Source organism: Carlito syrichta, unplaced genomic scaffold (assembly GCF_000164805.1).
Source record: "Carlito syrichta isolate Samal-C Ts95f unplaced genomic scaffold, Tarsius_syrichta-2.0.1 Scaffold302084, whole genome shotgun sequence".
NCBI lineage: Eukaryota > Metazoa > Chordata > Mammalia > Primates > Tarsiidae > Carlito > Carlito syrichta.
In genome coordinates, this window is record NW_007246180.1 from 30,847 (window position 1) to 43,894 (window position 13,048).

General features: G+C 35.6%; 1 protein-coding gene and 1 long non-coding RNA gene across 4 annotated transcripts in view; one reads left to right on the forward strand and one right to left on the reverse strand.

Annotated features, from left to right (window-relative positions):
- AQP4 (aquaporin 4) overlaps nucleotides 1-12,755 on the forward strand; it is a 15,566-nt gene extending 2,811 nt beyond the window's left edge. The window contains exons 2-6 of one of the 3 annotated variants that reach the window (XM_021711348.1): nucleotides 510-924; nucleotides 2,075-2,239; nucleotides 2,516-2,596; nucleotides 5,952-6,116; nucleotides 12,624-12,755. In XM_021711348.1, coding sequence (XP_021567023.1) covers nucleotides 510-924; nucleotides 2,075-2,239; nucleotides 2,516-2,596; nucleotides 5,952-6,116; nucleotides 12,624-12,689 — 892 coding nt within the window. In that variant the 3' untranslated portion in view covers nucleotides 12,690-12,755. Of the gene's footprint in view, nucleotides 1-509; nucleotides 925-2,074; nucleotides 2,240-2,515; nucleotides 2,597-5,951; nucleotides 6,437-12,623 lie in introns of those variants that run through there. The other 2 variants (XM_008056037.1, XM_008056038.2) reach the window with 2 other exon arrangements.
- LOC110595465 lies at nucleotides 2,447-10,371 on the reverse strand. Its single transcript, XR_002481857.1, has 3 exons — nucleotides 9,951-10,371; nucleotides 9,522-9,523; nucleotides 2,447-2,461 (listed from the first exon to the last, which is right to left on the reverse strand). It is a non-coding gene; the product is annotated as an uncharacterized LOC110595465 (long non-coding RNA).
- Nucleotides 12,756-13,048: the final 293 nt, after the last annotated feature.

The window sequence follows — 13,048 nt, forward strand, 5'->3', positions numbered from 1 at the left end:
GGGGGGGGGGGGGTGGGGTGGGGGGAGGATGGTTATTGCTACAAATTCATTTTCAGAATATCATTTCAAAAAGAGAAAGTACAAAACGGAAAAAGATCCCCACTTTAGAAATTGCTTTATGTTCAAAATATAAACGGCATATAAAATGTACTTGAAACTTAAAAACTTGCTCTAAGGGAATTAACTACAAGGTAAATATATTTTATCCTTCATCTTTTAAGGAGTTTGATTTAGACATTTTCCTTTCTAGGGACAGTTCGGATAATTTTCCGTTGAAACTGGATGATCTTTGAATGTTAACTCAAAGGAGACTAGAATAACAATCTCTTGACTATTCATAAAGGAGATTTTCCAGAAGCATTCTTTCTTGGTATGCAAATCACACTTGGCAGCCCCTGCCCACAGTATCCTGAGACAGCAGGCCTGGTCCTCTTCACCTAAATTCATAAGCCCTTCCAGCTGCAAGGCTGGTGTAGTAGTTTCTAACACCGATTTGTTTTTCTTTTCAGGAAGTGTGGACCTTTGTGTAGAAGAGAGAACATCATGGTGGCTTTCAAAGGGGTCTGGACTCAAGCTTTCTGGAAAGCAGTCACTGCAGAATTTCTGGCCATGCTCATTTTTGTACTCCTCAGCCTGGGATCCACCATCAACTGGGGTGGAACCGAAAATCCCTTACCAGTTGACATGGTTCTCATCTCCCTCTGCTTTGGACTCAGCATTGCTACTATGGTGCAGTGCTTTGGCCACATCAGCGGCGGCCACATCAACCCTGCAGTGACCGTGGCCATGGTGTGCACCAGGAAGATCAGCATTGCTAAATCTGTCTTCTACATCACAGCCCAGTGTCTGGGGGCCATCACTGGAGCAGGAATTCTCTACCTGGTCACACCTCCTAGTGTGGTGGGAGGTTTGGGAGTCACCACGGTAGTGTCATTAGCCCTTATTTTCAAACTAGAATTCCAGGCTTCTTGCAGACTCTTTGCTAAATGACAGCTTGGGTGGCATAGAAGTCGCTGATTAAAATTGCTAATTTAGTCTGGACACAGTGGCTCAGGCCAGCATTTTGGAAGGCTGAGACTGGAAGACTGCTAGAGCTCAGCTGAGACTGGAGGACTGCTAGACCAGCCTGGGCAACATAGTGAGATACCATCTCTACAAAAAAACAAAAAATTAGCTGGGCATGGTGGCTCATGCCTGTAGTCTCAGCTATTTGGGTAGCTGAGGCAGAAGGATCACCTGAATCCAGGAAGTCAAGGCTGCAGTGAGCCATGATCATGCCACTATACTCCAGTGGCAGAGTAAGACTCCAACTCAAAAAAAAAAAAGAAAGAAAAACAACAAATTGATTCTCAGGAATTCTAGCTATATTAAATGTATCCATAGGACATCATTGTTTACTCTTGAATGACTTGAAAATAACGAAGTCTAGGTGGTGCAAAAATTTGAGTTTTTTTCCTTTCCCATCCCAGTTACTATATTGACTTTATGTTTAGCTTAAGGCATTTTTATCACAATCATTTGTCTGTTTACTGGCAGGAGAAACTATTTTTTTCTTGTCATGTTCATGAGATTTAAAAAGATCTACATAAAGGGTCAAGCTTTAAAAAAATATTGGCGTTTGATCCTAATTTTGTTCTTAACTGATTAGGAGTGCCATTTGTTAGCTCAGCATCAGGGTTGATTAAAAAAAAGAGAACTGCACATGGTTTAACTTTTTTAATTGAAATATATTAATTAATTTAAACCTAATTAATGGATTTAATCATTGCCTTATAAAATTACAAGACTCTCAAGAAATTATTTTATAAGTTAAATGCTGCAGTGGCACATTTTGCTTCCTTTGTAGAAAAGGACATTCAGCACAAACTCCTGCTTGGTCACTGTAAGAATAATTATCTGTGATCATCCAAAATGAGTGTAAATTTATGCCTTCTTTATTTGGGGGTCAAACTAAGGAGGTCATGGTGGTGTAGAATATTCAAATTAACCATTACTTTTTATGCCTTTTACAATGATATGTTGTCATAGAAAATATTCTTGCTTCAATTCTGATGGAGTATTTTTCTCTCTCTAGGTTCATGGAAATCTTACCGCTGGTCACGGTCTCCTGGTGGAGTTGATAATCACATTTCAGTTGGTGTTTACTATTTTTGCCAGCTGTGACTCCAAACGGACTGATGTCACTGGCTCAATAGCTTTAGCAATTGGATTTTCTGTTGCAATTGGACATTTATTTGCAGTAAGTTTCCAAGTCCATTTAAATAACTGATCCAACTCATTTATCCTCACCCTAGCTGGCCTGAAGAGGTTGTATTTTATGGCAGTAGTTCTTTAGTATCCAGCCATATCTATCATTTTCGGTGATCATTTTGCCAACTATGCAATGAAAATTTTGATACAGCTGCCAACATCTTGAGATTCTCCTAAGTGACAAATTATAGCAAATTGCAATGAACAATAACTAGTAGCAGCTCTGTTTCAGCAACATCTGAAGTTGTTTTCTTTTTTCCTATAGATCAATTATACTGGTGCCAGCATGAATCCTGCGCGATCCTTTGGACCTGCAGTTATCATGGGAAATTGGGAAAACCACTGGGTAACCCTCATATTGATACTTCCTATCCTCCTACAGTTGAGGACAACTACTTATGGAATGTTTTTTATTTTGCCCACTAGCTTTGCATTTCTCCAAACACAACCCACACTTTATTACGTCTTTCATAAAGACTAAGAAAAGACTAACACAGATATCTCTGCTGCAAAACACTTCACCTTATATCTGTTCTGACTCTTCAGGAATAGTCTTTTAAAAAAAAAAAAAAACATTGTTCTGGGCACCACATCTGACAGAACACAGTAGAATACATTGCATGTGGTGGCTGCCTACGTGAAATAAGTTAAATGTCGTGAATGTGATGTTTAAATAATTGAAAGTAAAGCCTTACCAAAAATAACAGAAAATAAACTTACAAAAGAAAAAAGAAAAAGAAAGAAATACTTGAAAGCAATGCCTATAGCAAAAATATTTACCTTTTTGTTTACAAAAGCATAAACTCAATTAATAGTATGTAAGTTGGAAGCATTTGAACTGCAGATGGTGCAGAATAAATAGTGCAAATGGTTATGCTATTGTCGCCATAACCCTAGCTGGAAAAATAAATGACTCTCAGAAAAGCTCACTTTTTGGTTCCAAGCCTAACCTACTTATTAATGTGGTGGTAGTGCTTCCAGAGAATAGCGGTATCCATTTTTAAATATCACAATTAATTTAGTTTCAGTTGTTTCTTACAGTAAAGGAATTTATATCCTTTACATAAGAATGCAGCAGTTGTGAAAGCCACTAACACGCTAACTTACAATAACCAATGAAAATATGAGCCAGTTTCAAAGGGAGCTAAGTTTTATTGTCATTTATATATTGCAAATGCTATTTTGCAACTTTCAAAAATTCATGAATATAACAGAATATGTCACTTGTGTTCTAATCTTAGGCATATGATCATTACTGACCTAGTCACAACCAAGCAACATTGAAAATGAGAATTAATTACACCACTGCTGTATACATTTACTTCTAAGAAAACTGTGCCAAGTCTTTAAAAGTAATCTATACCACTAAATAGCAGAATGAGAGTCAGTGTTCAAAGACAAGATTTTGGACACCATCATGGCAAAAATGCCATCCATGAGATTGGTCATTTTGCCACTAATATCGCCATTCAAGTCCCAAAAAAAGTGCCACAGAAACAGAAATTGCAATTTTTAACAAGTAGTATATAGATATTATGATGAAAGTACAACCTTAAATTCAATGTATTAAATACAAACTATTTTGTAATTCGTAACTTTAATTTATGAGTACTGGAAAACGTGGGTAAAAATATAGGTTTTATTAATTACTTGTGAGTTGCAGTAAACTTGTTAAAATTTAAATCGTAAAATTCTTAGTCTGTTGATTGAATCAAAGGTTTCCCCTTGTTATTTTATACCAAACTTAATCCTGTTAAAAATGAACATCCATTTTGTAGTAGCGGTTGTGTGAAATTTAGAACTAATTTAAAGTACATTTGTAGACAGATTAGAAATAACATCAAAATATTAATTTGTATCATGTAATGGCATTATTTTAGTTTTTTATACTTTAACATGTTTTCTAAATTTTGAGCAATAAAAACTAACCTTTATGAAATTTAAAAGTACTTTAAAATCCATATGACTTTGTTTTGAAATAGCTACTTGATTCATTTATTTTTTGAGAATATGCAGTCAGGTATCTTATTCATAGTTATTTTGGAGAAGGGTACTAATTATTTAGCTGTTCTTATTCTTCCTTGTGGGATTTGTAGCCTCTCATGAGATCTTACCAAAGGAACAAAGAGCAAAGACATTTAGAGGAGGGCTCTGTTTCTCCTTTGAAAGGGCATAGAGAAGATAAACACTCATATGGTTTCTTTCATGTTCAAGATAAGAAACTTGGTTCTTCCAGCCCTGCTACCAACAGTTAACAGTTTCCCTGTAAAGGATATGTGTTCAGCGTTGACTTAAAGTTTGAATTTCCTTTCTATTTTACATGAGATTAATTTGCAGAGGGTGTTTTAAGCAAGAAGCATCCTTCTTTTTATTATTTATTTATTTATTACTATTATTTTTTCTTTTTTTTTTTTTTTGGTCAAATGATAGAAGCGTAGTACAGCAGAAAACAGAACAGTGGTTCAAAAGACAAGTCTGAAGTCAGACAGGCCTGAAATCCAAGTTCAAGCACTGGCTAAACATGAAACTTTAAGTAAGCTTCTTCCCCCTCACAGTGTCAGTTTTGTTGTTCATAAAAATGGGAATAATATTATCTATCTCACAGGTTATTGTTAGAATTAAACGAGATAATACAAGAAAAGTGCTAAGTACAGCCAGTTCAAAGAGAGTGCTCAATAAAGAGTTTCTACACCCACATGTCTGTTAAATAAATGTCTGATATTCTACACATGCTCAAAAGCAAATGCTGCAGCTCATTTAAATTCAAAACTTAGTTTATTCTAAGTGCACAAATAGTATGATAACAATTTTCATTTATTGAAATCCTATGGAATCACTACTCTTCAACTAGACTTCATCCATAACTTAGTACAGATTATTTCTCCAAGCCACCATCATAAGAACCACATAGATGAAAGTTCTCTGCAACAAGAGTAATGAACAAACCATGGTGTTTTCTATTAAATCAAATTACCAAATTTTAGAGAGGAAAATAATAACTTATAGCCTTCCTAGTCACATCCATCATTAGATTGTCTAAGAAACCTGGAGTGGAGCAGGTTACCATGAACTAGAAATTATCAAGTACTTTACAAGAATTATTTCTTTTAATCCTTACACCCCATGAGGTATGTATTATTATAATCCTCACTTTGTAGATGAAGGAATTAGGGCTTTGGAAGTTAAGTAACTGATGCAAGTATTCACAAATTTGCTAAGTTGTAGAGCAAATGTATGGATTCCATTTATCATGCTATATTGGATAACTAAAGCCCAAATGATAAAATCTGTGCTATGGTTGTGATTTATGCAGAAAACCAGTGTAAGATAGATGACAATGCTGAAAAAATAAAATAAGTACTCTCCAGAAATTGATTTTTTCTATTTTAGTTGAAGAATTCTTCATGTCTGCTTGATTTGTAGTAACATCAAAGAGAAGCTCTCTTTAAGGATTATCAGAAAATGGAAAGAACCTAATTAAGGAAGGGAAGAAAGGAGACAAAACAGTTCTTTCTCGTTTTCTGTTCAAATGTCATTTAATAACATGGATCTCTGGTGTGGATTTGGTGTATTTTCTTTCCAATTTCCCTCTTTTATATACATGACACAGCTGCCCTCCTAATTTAACTCAGCTAGATGCTATATTCAATAGAATAGTTTTTATCTACTTACACACTACCTTCTTCCATCTTTCTCCTCAGATATATTGGGTTGGGCCAATCATAGGAGCCGTACTCGCTGGTGGTCTTTATGAGTATGTCTTCTGTCCAGATGTAGAACTCAAACATCGGCTTAAAGAAGCCTTCAGCAAAGCTGCCCAGCAAACAAAAGGAAGCTACATGGAGGTGGAGGACAACAGGAGTCAGGTAGAGACCGACGACTTGATTCTAAAACCTGGAGTGGTGCACGTGATTGACATTGACAGGGGAGAGGAAAAGAAGGGGAAAGACCAATCAGGAGAGGTGTTGTCTTCAGTATGACTAGAAGACAGCACTGAAAACAGACGAGACACCTTAGAATTGTCCTCAGATTTTCTTCCACCCATTAAGGAAACAGATTTGTTATAAATTAGACATGTGCAGTTTTGTTGTTTCATATGTCATATTACTCAGTCTAAACAATAAATATTTCATTCTTTACAAAGGAGGAAAGGAAGAAACCTATTGTAAATTTCAAATCTAAAAAAGAAATCTTTTAAAAATGTCCTCAAAGCAAATATGTATCTAGTTTATCTAGCTGACTTTCATTAACAACCAATTTAAAATGTGTATCAAGAATTGATTAAGTCTTGCCTGACAGAACTTACAGATACACCTATCAAATGATTCCTCCTCTACCAGGAAATTGGTAGAGCCAATAAATACTGGAATATTTATTCTGTTGAGTTTACAGTGGTAAAATACAGTATGTCACAGAGTTATGGACATTCAATAGATGAAATATAACAAGTTACTTTATGGGCAATCCCTTATTTATAAGCTACCTTGGCAAAAGAATATTCACAAGGGTTATGGCTTACCAATTATTTCCATTTATATTGCAAATACCCAAGTGTCAGCTTCAACTTTAATTCATAATATTCCTTCTTCCTCCTCAATACCCAGGGTAATGTGGGGACTAAAGCCCAGAAATTTGAAAAGAATATTCAGAAACTCTGTACATTTATTAGTTTCACCTAATAAAACATCCAAATCATAAGGGACGCCTATTGAAGTTCAGGACAAGCAGACTCATAAAATCTTATGAGAAAAAGTTACCAACATACTCAAATCACAAAGAAAAAGGAAATCTGTACTCTGATATCAAATGGTTGATCTGTTTTCAGTGCACATCTTCAAATGCACCACACAAGGTTAACAATCCAAGCCTTTTAACTCCTTAACCATTTTGCTTTTTTAAAAAAAGTATTGACAAAACTGGGTATCTTGTTTGCTTACAACTTTGGTTAGCTGTATTTGAACATCAGCTGAAGCATATTTTTTATAATAAGAACTTAACTCATTGAGACCTGGCTGTGCTCACTCTAGAAGGCATAAACTGGTTCTGCCTTGTCCCAGTCTCTGCTTTCTCATTTCTCATGACATTTGTTGATAATCTTCACTGTGAGTATAATGATACTTGGGTGAATTAAAATGTATGACAGACAAAGTATGACATGATTGCAGAATAAAAGGGTTAGGACATCAGAACAGTTTATACTCAAAATCAAAACTGACTAGATGACTAGTCTTTCCTTTGTAGATGAATTGTACGTAACCCAACACACATTTATAGTATTTTTTGTTACTGTCTCATTTATATGTCAAAATAATTTGTATTTCCCATCCTGTTTTGCCTTTTTCGGTAGAATGCTCTCCAGAAAACCCAGTTTCTGTCATCTTAACTAGCCTTGTCTAGCCTTTATGTTAGACAAAGACTGCAATGTCAATTCCACTGAGCAAAAGGTGGTAGAAGTAAAGGAAAAATCTATCACTTCAAGGAGAGGCTTGTAAATAGCTGATGATCAAGGGCTTTCTTCACCCAAGCACAGTTCCAACTGTGTGTCACTTTTTAGTGTTAATGGCAGTTGTGTGTCTGTGGTAATGAGATAATGGACCACTATTAAACATGATTTTCTTTGGTGCTAGAAAGGAGTGATATGTGAGATTCCCAGAGCATCATCACACCAGTGTCATGCCTGGGAGTGCCACTGGCATATTTTTTTACAGCAGGTGCCTAAAACCCAGGTCCCATTCTCAGGGGGCATGGCCATGCCACACACTACACCAGTGACACACAGTTACTTGCTGACTGGGATGGTACCCATTAAAATTAGGATGCAAATCTCCCAAGGATAGTTTGTGCCCATCATTTCAAATGTTTCCACAATATACTATTAAAGGATTAAAATCAGGGGTGGTTCAGTTCAAAAGGTAGTATTAACCACTGGCAAATATGTCAGTTCAAATGTAAGTCTGATTAACAAGGAAATACTAAACAGATTTTCTTAGTACACTTACAGTGTACTGGCTTATAATCATTTTTCTTCTGCCATTTGGCTTACTTCATATACACTCACTTTCACATTCAATAGCATTCAGTTAGTTAGGGTTTTTTTTTTAAGTGAATGATTCTGTAATTTGTTTTCCCATAGCTATCAGAGAGCCTGGCACATAGTAGGTATTCAAAACAAATATGTTAATAAATAAAAATACATACATCTCATTTGGGATTTAAGAATATAAATAACTTTCTTTTAATCTTTATTTTGCTCAATAATTAATAAAAAGCATGATTTCAAGAACTACTAAAGGAAGGCAATATAAATGTGAAAACCATAAAATATATTTTTAGGGGCATGAAGTGAATGAAAGCTTTAGCACTTTTTTTTCCCCCTGCATATGAGACAACATATTTTGTATTTCACTCAAGGCTCTGCCAGTAAAAAGTAATGAAATTGTACCTTTCTAATGACATCTATGCAGCAGGGGTCTATCGCCTTGTGGATAGCACCAAATTATCCAAGTGTATTAGGAGACTGGAGCTTTTTCCTTTAATCCCTTCTTATTAATGAAGTGCATAGTGCTGCTCCCAGGAGACTGCTGCTGACAGATACACAGAGAAGAGATCAGAGAGGAAAAACTGGGAAGACATAAATGAATTATACCAGACATGAAACAATGCCGACTGACTCTTCCCTAAGGAGGAGTACAAGCACCCCCCAAATTGTAAGGTGGTCCTTACACTGAAAATGTATACAGTTTGTCAAAGGAGTCCAAAAGAGAAACAGCCATATTTTCCATTTTTGAGCTTTCTTGAAAACTTGAGGCCCAGAATCTGACTATATGTTTTCATTGTTGAAGATGACATTTTCTTCAAAGAATCCTAAACTTTTACACTGGAAGGAAGTATTTTCTGGACTTAAGTAGTTGCCTAAATTTAAGATTCCTACACTTTGCTTCTGCCATGTCAGACTTTCCATAAATTACTATACTTTCTTTCTAATATATGAGCCTTTTCCCAATGCGGCGCATAGGTGCTAACTAGAGTCACTACTCAGTGTCAGCAATTTTGCAAGGAGGTTAGAACTATCTGGAAAATACATAGGATGAAATTGAGCTACTGGGTTTATTAGAGATCTGATTCCAAATAGCACAGAATAACCTTCTCAAGCCAGACAACACATGTATTGATTTAAACTTGATAATGACAGGAAAATTACAAAATAGAGTAGGAAATTCAAATGCTACAGTTAATCCTGGCAAGGTCCTTTGCCGCAGCATGCTGACAACATCTTTGCCTGTCAGGAACATTTGACAGAAAATTGACTTTGTGACAACTGAAGATGACAGTCTGAGCTCAAACAACATAAAAGCCAATATAAATTCTCATAAGTATATGCAAATTCAGAACATTTTATATCTGAAAGTAATTCTGTCTTTTTAAGTGTGTTTATGGCATGAAAATCATGAGGAAGATGTTGTTACTATCTGGAAAATGTAGTAGAACAAAGCTCACTTCCTTTAACACAAATTTTGTGAGTTCACATTTGTGTGCTAGTATTTTAGAGATTACCCCCAAACAGTAGTAACTTTTGAAACCTGTAATTCTCTGAAATAAATGGGAGACACTTAATTCAGGGATCAAAAATTGTGGCCACTAGCTCTTGCAAATGACTGCCCCATTGCCTGTGAAAATACATATCAAAAAAATTTTTTAACTTAAGAGCAGGTATAGTGTTACCCATTCATGTTAAAAATCAAAGAGCTAACAAGTACACCTAAAGTCTATTACCCAAGCAGAATGTATTTCTAGATTCTCTTCAGAATTAATTAAAAAAACATGCAATTTATGAAAACATACAAACAATTATTTGTCATTTTTATGACCCAAATCACAATAAAATTGTGATTCAGGATAAACTAGGGAGAATAAACTGAACATATGGTTATATTCACTGTTGTTTATTCATTTAAATGTTATTCCAACATGAGAGCTAATGTTAAAGAGATTTAAACTGTAATGTCTAATATGTGGAATAATCCATTAAAATATTACCACAGCGGTTGATTCCCCCCAATTATGTTGCATCTCATACTACTAAGCTTGTGCAAATAAACTTTTGGGTTTTTTTTAAAGGTAACCATTGTGTTTGATGACATTCAAAACTTCATTTGTAACTTTTGCAAATTAGATCTTATGTGCATCCTTTAGAATGATCAGAAGGTTTAGAAACTAGAGTACAATCCATACCAAATGAAATGGTGGTAGACCCATGAAATTATTTTTTGAAAGCCTGCAGAGTATCCACGGTGGGAGGCCCTGATATAGACAGTGAAAGCTGTGTTTTCACAGGCTTAATTCAAAATGTCCACATCTATGCAAAATAGACCACTGGATGTCAGCTACCATTCTAGTGAGTTTAAAAGTGAAGACGAACAACTGCGACTGGTATTGCTAAATAGATGATCCATCCTCAGGGCATTTGGCAGATTCTGCCTACCCAGATGGATAATGTAGGCTCATTGAGTACTGGTTTACCCCCCTGGGTTCTTGGTTTGAGGGGCTTCTCAATTTTGAGAGGTTATAAACCCTCAGTGGAAGATGGAAGACAATCATTTATGTAATGTGCAACCCCATCAGACAAGTGGTGAGTGATGCCTCAGGAGCCAGGTGGATATGTACCTCACTTATAGCATTTGTCACACAGGAGTGAAATAATTTGTGTAGGTATCTGTCTCCTCCACTCGATTCTAAACTCCTTCAAGGCTAAGACTGTGTCTTATTTATCCTGTATCTTCCTCCACTCCCACCTCTACCCGTTAGCACTGAAACTAGGCTTGACTTTTCACTCAATAAGTGTTTGTTGCATGGATAAAGAAAGAAATTAATGAGTATCTTACAATTATTATGAAATGCCACAAAGCACTATTTTTCAATCTAGTTGTTTTCTGCTGCATAGATGTGTGCTAAATATTTGAATCTTATAGTTCCAGGTAAGAGCCTGAAATTTATTTAAACACTAAAGAAAAAGGAAAATGTATACAAAGAATAAAACACTAATTGGATTTCTAAAATTTATACCTAACGTGTAGGCAACGAGACATGTTTTCATTGCTATATTTATACAATGGCCAGATGTTAGATGAAATTTAGCTCAATGACTATTTCAGCAAATAAAAGTATTTTAACAAGCATGGAAAACTAGAAATATAAATGTCAGCCTGCTTATGGATAATTATCCTGCTCGGAAAATGTCCAAAACAATGTTGCCTGAATTAATTCTTACTATTTTTCCACTTATTCAATTCTTAGGTTTAAGTTGACATTGAGGACCCTAAAAAACGGAGTTCTTTTATCTCCACATGTTCAGAAATCTCTGAGAAACTGTAACACTAATTTTGTAATATTTTTGCATACCACAGCGATAGCACATGGCCAGTGTCCAATAAATGCAAAACGGGTGGGTGGGTGGGTGGATGGATGGATGGATGGATGGAAGAAACACTAAAAACTCCAATCTGGAGGAATTAAATTCATCTGTGAGCAAACAGACATCATAGCCTGTGTTCATCTTCCCTTTCAAGTACAACTTTTCATAGAAGAGCTTTAGCGTTATAAAAGCATTAGGAAGGGGTAAGAAAAGAGGAGAAATGAATGGATTAGAATAATTATCAATTATATGAACATATACGGAGAGTTAGAATTTATAAACATTATTTTCAATCACTTAAGCCTCAAGGCTCATTGTGGGGTAAGCATTCCTATCATTCTCTTTTTCAAAGATAAGGAAACCAAGTGTCAAGTAAATTACATTTAGCTGTAAAACGAAAACTGGAACACAGATTCCAACTAACCCCACTCCCCCACATATTCCCCTAAGTCATACGAAGTTCTCCCACTCATCTATTAGCATAATTTCCTAATAGCCATGTTTCCTCTAAGTGACAAAGAAAAAAATTGTGTTTTTTCCATTCTTTGGGGAATCCTCATGTCAACACTACCAAAGGGCAATAAATTAGATTCTACAGGCCTGGAGTAAGTATTACAGACCCTAGAAAATGTCTCAAATAAGAGAACAAGTTTGATTGCTACAATGAATTTACTTTAGGATATGAGTACTTTGAATAATTAAGGAAATTTTTGGTTGATTTTTTTCTTAAGAAAATTTTATAAAGTTCACTATTTAAGATAGTTTTCATCTGGTCCAGAAAAGAGAGTTGAAGTTTGTATAACTGCAAAGTTACTGATAAGATCTTTCACATCAATAAGAAGAATAACAACAGCTTTCCATTGCTGAGTACTTAGTCGGCACCAGACATATGCTTTACACAAGTTTACCAACTCTTCATAGAAACCTTGTGAGGTAGACACTGCTATTATCCTTTTTACAGGTAAGGAAACTGAAGTCTAAGGAGGGTAAGTACCTTGTTCAAAGCCACACAACTTCTAAGCAGTAGAAGTGGGATTTGAACCCAGGTAGTCTGTGTGCATATCTCTTCTCTATGTTATCTCTTACCTGTGGTGCTCTGGGGTTCCACTAGCTCTAACTTTCATTATCTGCTTTTTCCAAGCCTTTGACTTTGTCATATCCAACAGAGACTGCAGCGCATTGGAACCTCTCAGTTGTTCCGACTTAATCTCTAATAATCATTTTGACCACCTCTACAGGAAGATTTAAACACTCAAGTGCAAATGCCACAAAGATAAACCAGCTAAACTTACAAAGTATTTTCTGAAAGGGACTTTGGCCAAGAAAACATTTACTTTAGTGAGCAGGGGGATGACAGAAAGTTCTTATACAACATTCCTTCCATGT